The following is a 12585-nucleotide window of genomic DNA, read 5'->3' as shown; positions in this document are numbered from 1 at the left end:
ATTAGGGTTAGAGTGCGGGTTTTTGATGTTTGTCTCTTTCTTACTGTTTATTCATTGTCACATGCTGTTTTTATTTTGTTTTTTAATTATGTAAAGCACCTTGAAATGCCTTGCTGCTGAAATGTGCTATACAAATAAAATTTGATTGATTGATTGATTTAAATGTAAATGTTTAAAGTAAAGCCACAGGAAACCCTCTCACACGGTATAAACAACTGTTTTCAAATACGCTCTAAGTCTCATCTTTATGTCTACAACTTTAAGGTTTATGAAAGAACCTTTTCAATTAAAGCGTCCATTTTGTCCAGACATTATGTCCAATATAGTTAAACATGTCAGCTGCAGACAAATAATGCAGAAGTGGCTGAAAACTTACAGTATGACGGTGCAGCATCATGGAACATAGTGACCTACAGACCTCTTTTAAAAAAGATATCTAAAACTGTCAACAAAGGGTTAACTGCGGACAGTAAAAACAAACAGCAGCGCAGCATTTTCAGCTCTGATATCGATGCTAATCCCTAAAATTTAACAGCAGTTCACACTATTTTATAAACCCTGTCGTCGGTTTCCCATTACACAGTTTTACTGTAGGATCCAGTGGTTCGTTTCAAGCGCAAACAGCAGAAAGAGTTAGCTACTGATGGAGCCTGGAGCTCTTTATTCAGGAGTACCATAATCTAACCATCTAATGCAACATTGGCAGTGGTGGAGATGTCGATAAACTAGACTTCCTGAGGGTTTTGTTATTTATAGATTTTTTTTAGATCTGAGCTGTAAGATGATGCTGATTCACTGTGTCTCACCCGTCAGATTAGCTGTTAGCTAAAACAGCTAATTTTAGCTGTCAACTAAACGCTGAAAAGTCACAGGGGCATTGCACATGCCAAAAGCCATTACAGCTCATTGCAGGAATTTGTCTGGCGTTACTAAAGCAGAGATTTCTGACACTCGCTTTGAAAGTGGGACTTGCCCGTACCCTTGGAGTAGATCTAAGTTACTCACGTATTGGGCACTGCCAGTCGTATCCACACAGTCTTCAATGTGAGGAAGCGGAGAATCAGTCACTGTCACAGAATGCACCTCATGGAAATCTGTAATGAAACGAGGAGAACTTTTCCTAACAGGCATGGAGAACTCCAAGGACTGGAACTGCGTTTGGTAAACCGAAGTTGCAACATGTTCTCTGTGTCACTCTTCATCAGAGCTCCTTTTACTGGGTTCACCTGATGGGGATGTTGTTTAACGGGCTTAGCATCAGCAACATTAATATAGTCATTGGTGATTAAACAATCAGGGAAAACTGTATCAGTGACAGAACATCGTTTTGCAGGCTTTCAGTTAAATGTGTAAGACGGACAGGCAACACTTTCAACATTCAACCATAGGAGAGCTGGATTTAAATAGATGGAGACCAACGGTCCAACCAGGAAACAGAGGGGTGTCCAGTGGGCGGAGTCAGGAGAGGCCAGCCAATCCAAGACACGGATCCACACAACGGGTCCAGCAAGTCAGCAACCTGCAACTGCACAGATTTATACAACCAAAGGGCCTCGGGCCAAAACAGACCGAGGGAGTCGTTTTCTGTCATATTTCAAATGGATCAAGACTATGTAACACCGTTTTACAGGTACAATTACACTGCAGGGGTGTGAAATTAATAATAATTTATTAATTGTTAACACAATAAATTCTGTGAATTTCATCATATTTAGAGGGGAAACCATTAAAACTAGAGAAATTGCATTTTCTGCAAAAATGCTGACTGCTGAAAGTTGCTGCAGAAGCTAAAGAAGAGTTAAAGTGAAAATGAGAAAAGAACAGGGGCTGAAATGATCAGAACAGGAGCAGAACTAAAAGCTAAAATAGGCCGAACAGTTGCCAACGTTAGCTAAACCGATGTCATAGAGAATTTTAAAAATTGGCAAAACAAGACCTAAAATGAGCAAAATGGGTCCTAAAATGAGCAAAACTGCTGCTAAATTTTGCAAAACAGATAATTTAACTATAAAACATACACTAAAATAAGCAAAGCAGATGGTTCAGCTTAATTTAGCAAAACAGTAGCCAAAAGCAGCAAAGCAGATGCTAAAGCTAAAACAGAAATTTCATGATTTCTTCATAGTTGTCAGGAACAAAGTGACGACTCTAAACATAAGTTTTCTCCCATTTTTCTCTTTGAATGTTTCACCTTCTTCTTGTCATTTTGCTTGTAGACATTAATATTTTAGTTCTTTATCTATTCAAGTGCAAATAAATATAACAAGATTTTTTTTATTTAGAACACAAACATAAAGCTACACTTAAAAATATCAGTTCATTTATTCATTCATTTATTTATTCATTGCCATTTTAGCATTTTGTACTGTGTACCCTGCAGCCACACTCACTGGAAATGTTGGAAAAAATGCTTAAGTGTGTCAAAGGGCTATAATTGGAGACAGAAGCTGTAGAATACAAAGTGCACAGTATAATAACCAACAAAGTGAAGCTTAAAGGCTGCTCATTTCCTTCTCACGGGGTCTGGATACTTCCTGGATGAGTCCTCCCTCCTCTTGCTGCCGCTCAGACGGCTCTGCTGCAGCCGGTACGTCTTCCTGGCCTGGGCCCGCTCCTTCTCCAGAACTTCTGTGTCGTCCAGGATCTCCAGGCCCGGGATCTGACTGATCACATACAGCCTGAGAGCAAACACACCGAGGATCAGGGTGGCTGTGAGCAAGATCAAATAGGACTGGAAAGACACAGCCCGCCTCACCACAGACTGAGCTGTTTTATTGCTGTCTGCTGGCAAAGGCAAAAGGGCAATAATGGTGTGTGTGTTCATTTATCTGTTAGCAAAATATCTCATGGAAAAACAAGATGAATTTCAATGAAACGTTCATAAAGTAACCATTAGATGTACATCTACAAATGTTATCTTTTGGAGTCAACCCGATTCAAGATGGCTGCTACAACCAGCTGACCTTAGGAAATATATAAATGGGTATAACTCAGTTAATTGTACAGACATTGAGCTAAAACGTGGTGTGGGGGGTAGCTGAGAGTCATCCTCAACACCTGCCCTGAGCACTGATGCATCTTGTCAGATCTCCCAGGAGATCGAGCAGGATGTCAGTTACAAGGTTTGACTGTTTCTTCACGTCACAAGATGATCTTTGGTTCACACTGTGACATTATTATTTTTGGTATGAAAGAAGCCCCACAGTGGCAGTCCAGACTTGCTTTCCAATGTGCCCTAAATTATGTAGGCAACTGTGAAATGCTCTACTTTTTTTCTGCTTACCGACTCCGTGGGTTTGCGCAGTTCCAATACCATCTGTTAATAATCCATAAGTGCTATTAAGTTACAGCATAAAGCTGGTGCAAGTGTACAAAAGACTAAGAGGGGAATATTGCACTGCACAGGCTGAAGCAGACAGTGTACAGGCTCAGGTTTCATGTTGTGGTGCGTTCCACGATCTGTGTCACTGGGCTCTGACAAAGAGCCGCAGGGCAGGTGCATACGAACACCGCTCACCTTTTATAAATATACACGCTAAATAAAACACGTTAGGTTGTTCGTTTATGTAGCGTATGAATGAACAATGCTTTGTTTAGAAGAAGAAACCAGGAAATGAAATGGGAGATGAATCAAAACAGCTGTGTCATTGCTGTGAATGACCACATGAGGGCGCAGTTGGTCAATGATTGAATTTACTTTTGATTTTTTTTTTATTTTAATTTTACTTTTTATTGTTCAGTTACAAACAACACAGCTCCATCTTGTCAGCATGGGAGCAGCTTTAAAGCTTTTAGTACCCTCTGCTGCTTGTTCAAGAAGGTTTTAGATGAAATAATGACGTTTAGACCTGAAACACTTACTGGCCCCTTAAAGCAGAGAGGGCTTCTTCTTCTTCTGTTAGGAACCTTCAACTTTACTCTCCCTGCAGCGCAGACAGACAGACAGAGATCTCTGAGGTTGGAGCCACTCTTCCAGTTTGGGGGTCACAGCACCGAATGCTCCAATGACCACTGGTACCACTGAGGCCTTGACTTTACACAACTTCTCGATTTCCTTGGTATTTCTCCAGCTTCTTAGCAGCATCAGTACAGGTGTCAGAGCAGATTTCTCTCTCGAATGTCTGAAGCTGTTTCTGAGTCCATCTGGATGTTGGGTATTGAACCCAACCCCTCTCTCTGGGGTTCATGTAGTAGCCTTCTATCAGTAGTAACTTAAAATATGAAGCTTTTTTTTGTTGTAGTTGTTCAGAAAATACATTGTCATTTCTGAACAACATATTGTAATAAACTGGTCATGAGGAGTAAATGTAAGGTTCTGTCTCTGTGCGGCAGCTATTTTGACATTTTGAATGCAATGATTATATAATGGTGGCACAGTGGTGCAGTGGTTAGAGCTTTCGCCTTCCAGCAAGAAGGTTGAAGGATCTCTACCTGACTTGCGGTCTTTCTGGGTGGAGTTTACATGTTCTCCCTGTGCTCACGTGGGTTTACTTCAGGTATTTTGGTTTCCTCCCACAGACCAAAAACATGCATGTTAGGTTCATTGGTAACTCTAAAATTATCCCTAGATGTGAGTGAGAGTGAATGTTGCTTGTATCTATGCGTCCCTGTGATGGACCTGTGACCTGTCCAGGGTGTCCCCTGTCTCTCACACAGTGACTGCTGGAGATGGACACCAGCTTCCCGTGACCCGGAATGGAGAAGCGGGTAAAGAAAATGGATGGATGGATGGATGGATGATTTTATAATTTCTGTGGTGTTTCAATGTGCTAAAGTGAAAAATGAAAAGCCCACCTGTAGTCTTTATACTGGGTCAGACTTCCTCCATTGAAGTAGCTCGGGGCAGCCTCGTTGTTCATCATGCTAAGAATCCTACAGTTCAGACAGAATGGGGACAGAAATGAACAGAGAAATCATCTTCAGCTGCTTCCAGTAAAAACTGAACAACTCACTTGATGTTGGGGAACTTTCTCCTGATCTCCTCCACAAACACAGGCAGGTTGTTGATCTTGTTCTTGTTGATGCACACCGCCGTGACGCTCGGCAGGTAGGGGAACTTGACGTGGGCCGTGTAGTTGTTGCAGTCCAGAATCAGAGTGCTGAGTTTCTCCAGCCGCCCCAACAGAGCCGGGTTCCAATAAGGACTGAATGAAGGAGAACACGCTTACTCCGAATGATGGAATCACTCAACCAAGAGATTAAAAAAAAGACCAAACAACTCAAATCTTTGCTACATTTTGCTCAGCCTTTTCCTGCTTTAAAGAATCTTTACAGAACTGATTTAGCAAATGAACCATCAGGCCATCGGGTCTCGACTTTCTCGTCGGCCTGTGGAACCTTGTTTTCCACCCTTCAGCTCTTAGAGACTATTTGGTTTGGCTTTTCGAAATGGAAATTCAATTTCCTTCCTTCATTGCCACAAAAACAATAGATGAAGCATCACTTTATCATCGCGCCTCCTTCCGTTGCTTAAAATTGGAAATCGGTGCGCTCCAGTTCACCCGTGCTGCCACGCTGTACTTTTGGAACCAGACTCAGGACGCAGGGCTTAAAGTCCCACCTTCCTCCCCACACTCAATCATGGTGTTTTTTAAGGCTTTAAGTAAGTAATTACAACTGTTAGAAACATGAATATGAGGTGTATTCTTATGTTTTTAGCAGGTTAAGTTTCTGTAACCTGCGCTGAAGCTAACCAACAGAATGCTTTAACATTCATTTTCACATAAGATTCAATTCAAAATCAAATTAAAAATACTTTATTAATCCCAAAGGGAAAATAAATGTTGTTGTAACTCTTCGTCCAGGTTTGGTTAAAGAGTTGTTACAGACGCGGATGTCTGTGGGCAGAGGTCTGTCTCACAGCCGATCTGACTCTCTGCTGTTGTAGATTTGTTGTGTTAAATGTAAGGGTGAGTCTAAGCCCTCTCTTTGTTGGCGAGTTGGGAGCTTTACCTCGGGTGGACTTACAGGCGGTCTGCTTGGTTCTGACAATGACTGGACTTCAGGGTTCTTCACATTTAACACTGAAGAGTAAAAGATGTTAATCAGCTGCTCCCAGTTGTGGAAAAAAAGCCACCTTCCTGTAATGGTTACGCATCATAACGAAATGTCCAAAAGTAAAAATCGTTTCAGCTGAACAGCATCTGATACCAGAGGAAATAATCACCCAAAAAAAAAGCGATTCACATCCAGAAAAAAATAGGAATTAAAGCAATTTCTCAGAACAGAGCTACTCCAACATGCAGCCACCTCGAGCGACACAACTCTAGAAGTCTAAACAAAACTTAACGAGATCTGCAGCCAGGATGTGGCTCCAACAGATCATCAACTTTAGATTTAAATCAGACCTTTTCACTGGTTTTGAGACTTTCTCAGACCCTTCTGTTGAGGTAACAATAAAACACAGGAACAGCAGAGAAGCAGTGGAAGTAAATGAACGACATGCTACTGAAACAACAGGTTGAAGAAGCACAACTGCTTATACTGATTAGAGATCAGCTCGTGAGGAGAAGGGATGGAGTTCTATCCAGCTTGGTCGAATCGTGTAAAAGATGGTAGGTGAGAGCTCATGAAATGTGTTCGCTGTAGCTGGATGTGTTGAGCGTGACTCTACTAGCATGCTGAGTTTTAGCTTTAACATCTGTAACATTTACTGAGTTTTGCTCATTTTGATTAGCTGCGGTGGCTCCAAACTTTAATCAGTTGTAGATGTACATCCAGTGATTGCTTTTTGGGGGTTTCATTTTAAATTTGTTCTGTAATTCATGGGATATTTTGCTAACACGGCAGAAGAAAAGCTCTGACAGATACAGAGACGGGCACAATGTTATCCCCCTTCTGCTTCTGCAGCAGTTGATATAAAGGTGGGCTGTAGCAGGGACACCGCCAAATGAAAAGTACCGAAATGTTTGTTCTCACTGAGTCTGGGCTGGCTGTTTTTCTTCCTGTTCTATAATCAAATTTTAGACACTGAGAGCTGACTCCCTGTTTACATGGGGGCAACCTCTGCAAAAATTACTGTTTTTTTTAAAGTGGGAAATCAGCAGGAAACAAAAACCTGCTTACATGGATACAGGCTGTGCTCATAGAATCTGCTGTAGTTTCCATGCCAGGCAGGGTTGCTAGATAGGAAACGACAAACTATCGTACTGTCGCTTTAAAATGATTGTATTTAGACCCAAACTATCACAGGTTGTCAGTGCCGCGGTCTTGTAATCCTGAGGTTGTAGGTTTGAACCCAGGTTGCCGCAGGAAAACAAATTGCCAAAGTGTTTGTGTGAGTTTGCTTGCTGTGGCAACCCCTGAAGAAGGGAGCAGCTGAATGAACCTACTTACTAGACCCAAACTATCACAGGTACTGAGTGAGGGGTGCTTTCTCAGAGGGGGGAGGTTGAAAGGCTAGCTGTGATTGGTGAACATGTGCACAGAAAAGCAGGGGGACTTCACTCTAAAACTATCTGATAAAAAACGTAATTATCGTATATTTGGCAACCCTGACGCCAGGCTTTCGACGAGGCGAGCATGGAAACAGTTCCATCTTAATGGTGAACACCTGGACATTTGTTTGGACCGCAGCAGAGAAGCTCCTTCTTCACTCAGAAACAGTGCTGTGTGAACGGCTCCTAACTCTACTGCTGCTGTAAACATCCCATCACCTACAGACTGACACATTTCCAAAGTGATTTTTCCAAATTAGGCCACAACGTTCCCGTCCTTTCACCTTCAGTGGCCGGCAATAATTAATAAACATCTGTACGTTCAGGCTTTGAAAATGGATCAGTTTGGTGAACAACAGCTGAAGTCCCAACTCTTATTCGGCTACTTTCTGCGTGTCGTCTTTATAGAATCTCCCAGAGCAGATGTTTTCTCAGCAGCTGGCAGACTGAACTGTAGCCGCAGTGACTCCCTGCTGGGACAGAAAGTAATGAATAATACGTCCCTGTTATTTTAGTAGATGATGCTGGTCAGACAAGTAAAGACGTGACGCTGCTTTACAGCTGGACAACTTATTAACTTTTGGATTCAACCCGATTCAAAATTGTCCCCACCACTAATCGACAACAGCCAACACAAACATGGCCGTAACAAAGTCAGATTTATAGATATTGAGCTAAAGTTTGATGCAGTTACTAGCTGACAGACATATTCAACTCTCACACAGAGTGCTTTAACACACCTCTCTACATCGCAGGACAATTGCGACTAACAGCATTTACAAGGTTTGACTAAAACAGCTATAATTTGGTCCCATCTCATCATTAGATGATCTGAGTTCTAAAGTCCGACATTAAAGCTGCTGGGTGACATGCATTCCTTCAAGAAAATTAGAGCTTCTTCTCTATGAACATCTGTTTGGTGCTGCTGGAAACCCAGAGTGACTGTAAGGTCATGCTGATCAGAAGCTTGTCTTCTGCAGAGTTAATAGTCAGTTATGGATCAGTGTGGCTTTTATTTGTCCTCCTCGTTGAATCCAAAGCTCTAAAACACAGGTTATACACACACACAGCTGTTTGGGTTACAGCTCAAGTTCAAGAAGTAAAGGATACTCATCGAGCAGGTTGTAGCTCAGGTCCAGTACCTCCAGCGTGTCCGTCTGTGTTAGGATGGAGTCGTAGGGGATCTCCGTCAGGCCCTGATAGGCAAACGACAGCCAGTGAAAGCTTGAGGCTGGACTGGCCTGACTGGGCTGGCCCGTGGTCTGATGATCCATGACCAGGACCCCTGATCTGTAGCCTCTGCTGCTCCTCCGCACGTGCAACCACGAGGGAGGGTTAAGTCATGACCAGAGCCTGAGCAAGAAACAGATTGGTTAATGGTTAACAGACATCAGTTAGTGGTTTGAGAGGAGAAGCTAAAAAGCAGAGTGAGTGCTGAGTACTGGATGACTGCGGGACTCTGCTGAAGACGCTGAAACTAAGCTGTTAAAAACAAAACATCAGCTAAAAGCTAAAAGAAGCAAAAAGCTAGCTAACAGGCAAAAATACCAAAATACTAGCTAAAAGGTAAAAGAAGCCAAGCGCTAACTAAAACTAAAAGAGGCAAAATGCTAACTAAAAGACAAAAGTAGCAAAAGGCTAGCTAAAAGCTAACATATATCAAAACAATAGCTAAAAGCTAAAGGTATCAAAAATGTTGCTGGAAGCTAAAAGTAGAAAAAGGTAAGCTAAAAGTAGCCAAATGCTAGTTAAAAAGAGGAATGAGTAGCTAAAATGTAAAGTAGCAAAAGGCTAGCTAAAAGCTAACATATATCAAAACGATAGCTAAAAGCTAAAGACAGCAAAGGGGGAGCTGGAAGTAGAAAAAGGTAAGCTAAAAGGAGTAAAAGGCTAGCTAAAAGCTGAGCTTCAACAGATTCCAATGTATCTTTATGTGGAAAACACTGGTAAATAAAGTTACATTTTTCAAAAAAAGTATAAAAGTTACAAAAACCAAAAGTCATAGCACCCATCCCCTGAATGAGCTGGTCGTTTCGTAAAAATCCTAAAATAGCACAAAGTTTGCAGATCTACAAAAAGAAGACAGAATTCAAATGAACACAATGAAACAGCAAACACTGAATCAGCTGCTGATCAAATACCAGGACTGATGACTTGTTGGATTGTTTGAGCTCAAAGAGATTTATTCACATAGAGTTTGGGGTTTTGTTTGCAAGCACAAAGAGCAGCACCAGCAGCTAGCTGTAGCTCTTCTGGTCAGGGCCGCCACCGGCCGTCCCTATAAACTTAGCAGCAGTCCACTTGGGTCTTAGCTGTGTTTGGACTCACAGTTAGGAAGAAATTAATTTTCAAACCCAGGTTATTCAGACAGCCATTTACAACAGGTAAGATATTAACTGTTTACACAGAATCCCACTTTAAAATGTCTGTAATATCTCCTGATGCATGCTCAATCATCCAGGTAGAAAACTCTAACAAGGTTGAGTCAGGTCCTCTGGATGATGCAAAAGACGACCATCAGCTTAACAACCGATTGTTAGCTCCCTGATGGCCGCTTGCTGACTGATCCTCGCAATACCAGCATCGTAGGAGGGGGACAGTCGGACACGGAGGCCTCCGCCCCTGTTTAATGATGAATGGGTTCTCGTCACAAAGATGGCTTCCTTTACTCCTCTCTCGAACCAATGTTCCTCTCTATCGAGGACGTGCACATCTTCATCCCTGAAACAGTGACCGCTGGCCTGTGGAGTCCTGTCCTGATCATGTTGCTCTTCTGTGCTGGGTCATCCTTTTGGCCAGTGGCTGCTTTGTTTCCCCCGATGTATAGCTGCTCCAAGTCCTCCTGGCACCTAACAGCGTACACAATGTTCCTGTGTTTGTGCCTGGGGACCGGATCTTTCGGAAGAACCAGTCTTTGCCGTAGTGTGTTTTGCGGTTTGGAAGCCACTGGGACGTCAGGTTTAGAAAATAAACGCTTCATTTTCTGTGAAACTTCTGCAACATACGGAATGACCACTGGTCTGGGTCTGGGTTTGGGGTCCTCCTTTTCGCCTGGTCCGCTGGCTGGAGTCCTGTTTGGGTTTATCTGCTTTCAGGAAAGCCCAGTTAGGATATCCACATTGCTCCAGGGCCTGTCTTGTGTGGGATTTCTCCTTCTCTCTGACTCCTGAGTTTGTAGGGACGCTGTCCGCTCTGATGTGACAGAGTCCTGATGACTCCTAAATTGTGCTCCAGAGGGTGATGGGTGTGTGGGTTTGTGGTAAAGATCAGTTTCCAAATGTCCTCCATCCTGCGACTCAGACCTCACAGTCCAAGAGAGTCTGTAATATCCCTTCACGTCTTCTTCCAAAATGTTAAATCGGTAAACTTTGGGAGCTTGTTCTTAAAGTTAAAAAGGAGGCACACCACATTCTGACTTAAAGATGCATCATTCATGAAGGAATGCATATCACCCACTGCCTGTCATGCCAGTTTTACAGTGAAGTCATCTCATAATGAGAAACAACAGACTTTGCAGCCATTTTGGTCAAATCTTGTAAATAATGTTATGTGCGGTCTCATGTGACAGCGGGAGACGTCACACTCAGCTACTACCATGCCAAGTTTTAGCACGACATCTGTAAAACCGTCTTCCTTAGAGCCGTTGTGAGTTTGCTAAGCTTGATTAGCTTCGACGGCCATCTTGAAGTGGAGTTGACTCCAAAAGTTGATGATTTCTTGCTGAGAAGTTGTCCACCGGTGAGCTTTCACTACCAGACAAACCGGGCGCCAACATTTTGAGCAAAGATATTGAGCAAGGGAGACACACACACACACACACACAAAGAGACATGGGCAAAAACATGATCACCCGCCTTTCACATCTTGGAGGTAATGACAGCAGCTATAAATCACATGTCCACACTGGAGGTGAGATGCTCTAAACATGTCCACTCTTCTTAAATCAAGCGAAAAGAAAGACAGGTCCAGATTTTTAAGATCTGTCTACTTTTTTGTTAAAAAAGAAAACAAAGTTAAAATCTGAATTCATGACAGGTTTATCTGGTCAGTTTCAGCAGGACTTACCGAGCTGCTGAACGCCGACACCGCGCAGCACCGTGTGAGAACTGCTCCCAGCTCGCACAAAGAGCCTCTTTCATACCCTGCTGAGTGATCACATGACGGGGTAATCTCACTGCTGCCCGACCTTGTGGTTCAAGCACCACTGCCTCTGATCTAAATCAGGTTGAACTGGATCCTTTAAAAAAAAAAGGGCACGGCAGCAGCCCAGAAGCAATCGCTCAGTGGAAGAAAAGAACATCTGGATTCCTGCAGACAGAACAGTCCACTGGAAAATCTGACAAATTCTGATTGGATTCAATTAGCAAATACTTTGAAAGAGATTTTAGCTCGAGTTTATATGTTTGTGTTCAGTTAGGTCCTAATAAAGAACATAGAAATGTAAAGTTTTGAAAAGTTTATGACTTCTAGACTTTGATTACAGTCTGATGTTTGTAACTGTTTACATCCATCTCCTGCTACCTGTCTGTTAGTGTTTTTACTTATTGTGATTTATTTTAGTTTAATGTAAAGCACTTTGACAAGTTCCTTACCTGTGTGACGTCCTCACATCTTTTCTGGTCCTGCACAGCAGCGCGCCCCTGAACGCTCCACCAGGTGAGCTGGATTAGGACAATCAGCAGCCCGCGCTCAGAAGCAAGACAAGACGGCGAACCGGTCCTTCAGCTGGTGGCAGCTACACAAAGGGAATGAAACGCTGTGAGGGAAAGCAGGACTTCTGAACTTTAAGGACAATCGCTTCTTGAATTCTCTTAAAAACACTCTGGAACTTTATTTCGGGTGAAAAAATACATTGTATGGTTCCATTAGGTAAACATTTAATGTGTAAATGGTTTGTGTCCTGGGTAACATTTAGATATTGCCTCGTCATTGTATTTGGCCTTAAAATAAGCATTCAACTAAGATAAATATACTAAATTCATTGTTTGGCTTTTCTACCTAAATTTGTATGAATTAAAGTAAAAAAAACAACAACTCAAAATTCCTCTTTAAACTTTAGTTAAATTTGATGAAATATAAAAACTCTCGTTAAAAATATACAGAATATTCCTTAAAAATCTGTTTTGTTTTGTTAAAACCTTTACCTATA

General features: G+C 42.2%; 1 protein-coding gene across 2 annotated transcripts; it reads right to left on the bottom strand.

The window, feature by feature from the left end:
* Positions 1-2258: 2258 nt before the first annotated feature.
* Positions 2259-11657, bottom strand: LOC108244244 (leucine-rich repeat-containing protein 72). 2 transcript variants are annotated; one of them, XM_017430254.3, is made up of 5 exons: positions 11502-11657; positions 8547-8789; positions 4953-5144; positions 4795-4872; positions 2259-2678 (listed from the first exon to the last, which is right to left on the bottom strand). In XM_017430254.3, exons 2-5 carry the CDS (start codon positions 8708-8710, stop codon positions 2504-2506), a joined length of 609 nt encoding a protein of 202 aa, XP_017285743.1. In that variant the 5' UTR covers positions 8711-8789; positions 11502-11657; the 3' UTR covers positions 2259-2503. The 2 variants fall into 2 exon arrangements, with proteins under 2 accessions (XP_017285743.1, XP_017285744.1); XM_017430255.3 differs by having other exon boundaries at positions 4953-5135.
* Positions 11658-12585: the final 928 nt, after the last annotated feature.

Source organism: Kryptolebias marmoratus, linkage group LG7 (assembly GCF_001649575.2).
Source record: "Kryptolebias marmoratus isolate JLee-2015 linkage group LG7, ASM164957v2, whole genome shotgun sequence".
In the NCBI taxonomy this organism is placed as follows: domain Eukaryota; kingdom Metazoa; phylum Chordata; class Actinopteri; order Cyprinodontiformes; family Rivulidae; genus Kryptolebias; species Kryptolebias marmoratus.
This window is presented reverse-complemented; position numbering and strand designations above follow the sequence as displayed.

Bases quoted from the DNA above. Each gene is read 5' to 3' on its own strand.
- LOC108244244 (XM_017430254.3), bottom strand. From the start codon at position 8,710: ATGGATCATCAGACCACGGGCCAGCCCAGTCAGGCCAGTCCAGCCTCA. The intron at 5,145-8,546 runs GTATCCTTTACT...TCCTTCATTCAG, and splicing joins AGCTACAACCTGCTCGATGA to TCCTTATTGGAACCCGGCTC. The intron at 2,679-4,794 runs GTGGGCTTTTCA...GTTTGCTCTCAG, and splicing joins ACCCAGTATAAAGACTACAG to GCTGTATGTGATCAGTCAGA.